Source organism: Panthera uncia, chromosome X, assembly GCF_023721935.1.
Source record: "Panthera uncia isolate 11264 chromosome X, Puncia_PCG_1.0, whole genome shotgun sequence".
Classification (NCBI taxonomy): Eukaryota; Metazoa; Chordata; class Mammalia; order Carnivora; family Felidae; genus Panthera; species Panthera uncia.
Window position 1 is genome coordinate 99575346 of NC_064817.1, and position 7087 is coordinate 99582432.

Genomic DNA, 7087 nt, shown 5'->3' on the forward strand with positions numbered 1-7087 from the left:
CATTTGTATCTAGAAGTTACTTCAAATTCTACAAGGTCAAATTGCAACAGCCCTGTATGTATGTATGTGCTCCTATGTTCCATACACTCAAAATGTACTTTCAAACCAGTATTGGCACTCCGTCTCCACTCTTATTTTTCTTTCCAGATCCAGCTCAAGCATTGTCTCTTCTGGGAGTTGTCCATGACCTTCCCAGGCAGAGTCGTTTGCTATTCCCTCTATATTCTCATTGTGCTTAGTATAACCTTACTAGTGTATTTACCTTTTTTGGTCACTAGTGAATTTTTATAATAAATGAATTAGATGTCTTTCTCTTCTGCTACACCATAAACCTTTAGGGCAGATGCCCTACTTTGTTGTTGTTATCTCATTTGCTTTTTGATTGAATTAATTTGAAAACACTCAAGCAAAATGGTGCTTTTACAAGGAAACTCTGTTTCAGTAGGTTTGAATTGAGACTTGAGCAGCTCTCACTTTTCAAATATGTGCAAATGACTGTGATATGTTCCCATATCTGAAAATCACTGAATTAAGCATCTAGACAAAGATTATCACTACATGATGTTTACGATTAACTCTTGAGGTTTAAGTAAGTATACAATCTCATATAATCAACCCCCTTATCTGAGGGGGATACATTCCAAGACTTGCAGTGGATGCCTGAAACCCCAGGTAGTACTGAACCCTATATACTATGTTTTTTCCTATACATACCTATGACAAAGTTCAATTTATAAATTAGGTACAGTAAGATATTAACAATGAATAATAAAATAGACCAATATAATAATTATAAAGTATACTGTAATAAAATTATGTGAATGTGCTCTCTCTCAAAATATCTTACTATGCTGTACTCATCCTTTCTCTTCCTGTGACGTGAGAGGATAAAATGCCTATGTGATGAGATGAAGTGAGGTGGATGATGTAGGCATTGTGACGTAGCACTAGGCTACTATTGACCTTCTGACACTAAGTCAGAAGGAGGATCATCTGCTTCCTGACTGTGGTTGAGGGTGAGTAACTGAAACCAAAGAAAGCCAAACCTCAGATAAGAGGGGATATTGTATTGGGTTAAATGTCTGATATGCTATTATAATGATTTCTGGTAATAAAAACAATTTCCTGAGTGGTGCATCAAATCATCCATTTTGAGTTTCAACCTGTACACATTAAAAACATCCTGAATATTAATTAGGATGAATATTTCTTGCCATGAAAAGATGGAATCATTACCTGAAAAAAGATTACAAACCAAACTATACAAAATTTTAGTAGTGACGACATAGATGGGTACATTTATGTAAAGAAAAAAATCTGGAAAGTTATACACTAAGTTGTTAAATAGTAGTAATCTCTGGCTGATAGAAATGAGGTTTTTCTTGTTTTCTTATATTTTGCTTTTTTATATGTCCCACTTTCCACAATGTACACAAAAATTTCCTTGTAAAACTGTAATAATTAAGTAAAAAAGTACATATACCTTTAACAGAATTAGTAGGGATCTGCAGAGGAAAAGAACTAGAATCAGTAGAGGGCTTATATGTATTAGACAGCATGTTACATTCCGGGGATTGAACAATTAGTAATATAAGGTCAGGTTTAGAGAAGTTAAGCAACATACCCATGGTGATTCAGTAAGGAAATAATAGACCTGGGACTCAAACCCAGGTTTTTGTGATTCTAAAATATTATTCCATTTCATCTTGCTGGCCCAGATCCACTATCATCTCTCTATGAAACTGTTAAGTAATCAAAATTTCTGCTGCCCTACCCACATTATTCCATGCTATGAATTGCCATGATCACTACCATGGGGCCTGTTTCAAGATATTCTTCATCCATCAACCTAATCCTTATTACAGTTGCAAATATTCTGGTCAACTAATCTGATAAAATAATTGATGCCAATAAATCATTGTATCAGTAATTTCTCTGGACTTCCCAGTGCCATGTACGTGCAGCTTATTGTGTTAGGTGTTGGGATGACAGAGTTCACATTCGAACTGGCGTACGGAGGGGGTAGTGAGATGCTCACATAGTTCACTGCATTACAATCTAATAACTGCTCTATTAAGATAATAAAAAAAAAACATTCACTATGGAAGCATGAAAAAGTTAAATGCATACTACTCTGGGATATCACAGGGTTTAAAAGAAAAAAAAAAAAAAGGAGGAAGGGCCTATGAAGCAAAGACCATTGCCTGTGCAAAACAACACCTAGCAGTTAAAGACCCCTTCTTCCTAAAGATTAGCCTGTTTCATGGCAACCTCCTGTAATCACATTGCCCTTTTGCTGATGTCACACTTCAAAGCTATGTTTCTCTGGGTTTGCAGCAGGCCAGTAGTGGGAAATAGTTTTAGGCAGCCCTATCTTAAAATCTTAAAATTTAAGATCTTAAAATAACATCTCTTAAAGCAAACACCTGTGTCCTATGCAGCCTTTCACAGCAGTACGTGTTGTTGTCACTGAACTGCATCCCTGAGCCGCCCACATAGTGACAAGTTTAATGCAGCTGGGTTACCTAAGACTTGCAGAGATTAGGAAGCTGTCAGTAAAACATCCGGGAGGGCTTTGTGAATCATTTTGTAAAATCACTCTAAATTAGTAATTAATGGAAAAATTTTGAAAACTTGTTCAACACTGAGTATAGCCAGAAAAAAAGTCAACCTCTGGAGAATCCAATTTTATCATTAGTGCTAAAGCATATTTAACAGATAAATTTTTTTCCAGAGTCCTCATCTCAATTTATTTCACTGGATATCCTTTGTTAGTCAATTCTTTCTTCTCTCTTCAAAAAAATTAGAGATTAATTTATCCAAAGAGTAAAGGCGAAGAACATAAATTTTCAAGTCAACAATATATTTGAGGAGGAATATGTCAATATGTAGCTAGATAAATGGAACTAACATTTTTAACACATAAATATAAAAACCTATAATACAAATGTTTTCAGACAACCACAACAGGTAATTTGCACATGAAAATATGTATCCCTTGTGTATTTTAAGTGAACTACATTTATGGGTTTCCTGGAGTTCCGGCATCTTTACTTTTTCAATTATTTCATTCACAAGCTACACAATTAATTGTACTTCTGTAGATCACTTTGTCCCTGAAGTAGGAAATACTTCAAAATAATTTAACTTCTACATAATATAAATACATACATAATTAGGCTATTTAGTGTTTTTAAAAGGCAAGTTATGTGATTCAGCATCAAAAAAATATATTCTAATTTATGAGAAAGTTAAGAGTGAGTCAATGATGAAGTTAAGGGACAAGCCCAGGAACAAATCTGAGATGTTCTATTTTTTCTTTAAACTCCACCTCATGTAAAAGTGTTATTTCCTCTCAAAATGTTCTTCCAATGTCCCCAAATAATGACCAAATACTATAAAAAACACTCTATACAGACAATGAATATTTTGGTGAAGTTGTTAGGTAACATTTAAAGACGTTTTCAGCAAATAACTATTTTTGGGTAAGGTAAGAAGACAAATTCCTACAAAAAATGATGCTTCAAAACTAATTTCCAGGGAAAAAAATAAACAGAATGCTTTGAAGAAAACTTCAAATCTAAGTATTTGTAAGTGAAAATATTAAATTCTAGCAACATCGAAAATTTATGCACTTTCCTTTATCTTCTGCTATTCCATATGAAGAAGTTTATGAACAGATAAGCAACAGGGCCTGAATGGGAAAGGTATTAGGGCAAAGAAAAAGGGGGGTGGGGGACAAAACAGGATCCCATACTATTTAAGAGTAAACTTTTATTTATGTGTTTATACATTTATTTATTTTTCACAGTCTTGAACATTAGGTCTCCAGAGGGAAATACATTCATTCAGTAAATATTTACTGATTGCCTATGATTTGTTAGGCATTACCAGAGAAATGAGAGAATATAAAGATGACAATTATATTCTCTGCTCTCAAAACAGTTATGACTGAGTTGGAGACACATACATGCACACAAATACAATTTATTGCTATATAACAACAACTATATAAACCTAAGACAATCTATGTAAACAAAATCTTATTTTTTCTGTATTTCTTAATTCATTTTTAGTACCATTCACTATATTACTTGGTTCAGATTTGCAACTGAACAGCATGTAGTGAACGGATACCAAGGCAGCATCTGAGTGCCAAAACATTTAAGAAAAAACAGACATGCCACAAAACTAATCCAAGGTCAGCACAACCTGGCCAGTTTTGAGGAAGTTTCTCATATATGGAAAAATACAAACTATTTTTCTTAACATAATATCATTTATATCTGATCCCAAAGGAATTTTCTTCAACCAAATCCCATTTACTTTAATCTCCAGACCACCTTCTTGAAACAAACTTCCTGTGTCCTTGGTAGCAGTATATTATTACATTGAGGGCTATAACATCACTACTTTTTAATAATATATTTCTTCTACTTTAGGTAAGAATCTTTGAAATTCACAAAATAAAATCTTACTAATCTGGACTTTAAACTTAAGCATCTTTTTCAGAAGGAGCAGGGACTGGGATCATTTTTTTGTCCTTTACAGTTTTTCTTGTGTTAACTATTCAGCAGAATTAGAAAATTTAAAATATAATGAAATATAATATTTGGTATTAAAAACAGCAACAGCAAAAATATCCAGTCTATATCTTGGATTGGTATACACTCTCCCCAACCTGCCATACATTCTACATTTTTATACTTAGAATCCCTGCGTTGAATGGTGGCACTTCAACTCTGTGCAAGTTCTTTAAACAACAAGCATTCAAATAAATTCACAAATTTTGATAGTACTAAGGCAAGAAGTGAAAAAATACACATTTGTTTATTTATTTAACAACAGGTCATTAAAAATTAAATAAGGATTGAAGGAGAAAAAGATCAATTGGGTTTTCAGAGTAATTCTGAACATTCAACCAATAAAACCCTTGCATTCTTAAAGTGTTATGACAAACTGAGATTTTAGTAAAAAGACAAGATTCTATGACTTTTTTTTTTTAAGGAGAAAAATTTTCTAAAAAGTATGTTTAGCAACAACAACTTAGAAACTATAAACACCTACGATTACAATTTGCAAATGGAATGTTTCCAAAGTTGATAATGTAGAATTTGGAATATATTTTCCAATTGCAACAATGCTTTATAAAACGATTGCTAACTTTCCAGAACAGATTAGAAACCCTGTTTTTAAGCATGTTCTTAATATACCATCTATCTGCAATGAAAAATAACTAAACACAGTATAGTTGCAATACTGACAATGGAAAACAAAGAAAAGGAAAATACACAGAACTCAAACCATGACTGCATAGCATTAAAAAGAGAGAATATGTTGGGGCACCTGGGTGGCTCAGTCGGTTGAGCATCCGACTTCGGCTCATGTCATGATCTCACGGACTGTGAGTTGGAGTCCAGCATCCGGCTCTGTGCTGACAGCTCAGAGCCTGGACCCTGCTTCACATTGTGTCTCCCTCTCTCTCTCTGCCCCTCCCCCGCTCATGCTCTGTCTCTCTCCCTGTCAAAAATAAACATTAAAAAAAAAAGAGAATATGTAACTCAAAAAAGACAACTAAGACTTAGCCAAAACTCTTTGTGATGTGATTTCAAAAAGATGGTTTGCAAAGGTGTAAAAGGGTATTAAAGCCAAGTTTTGATTGCCTGAAGGACACCTCTCTCTCTCTCATACACTAAGGACAGGCAAATTTGGCACTTTCAACCTGGAAGACAAATGCCACACTGAGTTAAAAAGCACAAAACACAGCGTGAAAAAGAAAGTGAGAGGGGACTGGAAAGTAAATCTGGGCACTTTGAGAATACATTGGCCATCTTTAGCTCCAGAGGCCTGCGTAGTTCCCGTGGAGGCCTGAAGGGAGAGGCCCTCCAGCCACGAAGAGCTTCATCTCAGGCCAGTTGTAGCAGTGGGTGTAGAGCGCGTTGGGGAAATCATCTATACGACCAAAGTAGTTCACCCACAGGTCATCGTGGTTGAGCCAGCCTCTGCCACAGGTGAGCTTGAGCTTCCTTCCTGAGGGCCCAGGACAGGAGTCTGGGCTGCCCGACGCCCTCTCCTCCAGGAACTTCTGGGCACGGATGTCATAAAAGAGCAGGGAGCCATGGCCCGTGCCCACGGTAATGATGTATTGGTAGAAACTCAGCGAGCGCACGCCCATGCCGCCGTCTCGGGAGCACAGGGGTCTGATGTTTTGGTGACCCTGGCGCGGATCTAGGAAGGAGACATGGGACTGAGAGCCCACCGCGTACAGGGACAACTCTTCGCAGTAGGTCAGGCACACGTTGTCACGGCAGTAGGGGAGCCTGATGGACAGCAGCCTAGACAGAGTGCTCCGGGCTTTCCACAGGTGGAAGTAGCCGTCCAGGGACACGGCTCCCAGCTCCTGGTTCTTGCCGCTGAAGGCCAAGGCCCGCACCTTGTGGTTAGTGGGGCTGGTGCTGGACCTGGGGATGGTCTCCATGTCCCTAGGACGGATGTGGGTGTACACAGGAAGCCCCGCGTCATTCTGCCAGGAGATGCTGCCATTGAACATGTCGGGGTCCATCTGCCACAGAGCCACAGTGCCGTCGCGGGAGCCGCTCACAACCACTGTATCGCTCATCCAGGCGATGGTGAAGATCCAGTCCTTATGGCCGTGGCGGTCGCCCAGGCACACGGGGTCCAGGGTGGGCAGCTGGTAGACGGCCAGGCTGTTGGGATTCTCTCCCCCGGTGGCCAGAAGCGTCTTGGAGGGACTCAGCTCGATGGCGTGGATGCCGCAGCTCGGCTGGGCCCGGGCCAGCCAGGGCCCCCGGTCCCGCATCAGGGGGATGCGCGTGATTTGCCCCGAGTGCACGTCCACCACGAAGAGGGTGTTACATTTGGTGCCGCACACGACCTGCCTGGCGTTCAGCCACTGCGACGCGAACACCTTGTTGAGGGTGCCCAGGGCCAGCTCGCGCTCCCTCAAGAGTTCGGGCAGCTTCTGCACCGCGTAGCCGGGCAATTCGCCCTTCGAGCCCGACAGCCAGGCGCCGCCCAGAGCGCCCACCTCGCGGTCCTTGAGGTAGTGCACCAGCGAGCGCCGCGT

The 7087-nt window shown here is 39.2% G+C and overlaps 1 protein-coding gene across 1 annotated transcript in view; it reads right to left on the minus strand.

The window, feature by feature from the left end:
* Positions 1-3772: 3772 nt before the first annotated feature.
* LOC125931390 (DDB1- and CUL4-associated factor 12-like protein 2) overlaps positions 3773-7087 on the minus strand; it is a 67898-nt gene continuing 64583 nt past the window's right edge. The window contains exon 6 of the mRNA XM_049643288.1: positions 3773-7085. Within this exon, the coding sequence (XP_049499245.1) occupies positions 5834-7085 (1252 nt within the window). The 3' untranslated portion in view covers positions 3773-5833. The remainder of the gene's footprint in view (positions 7086-7087) is intronic.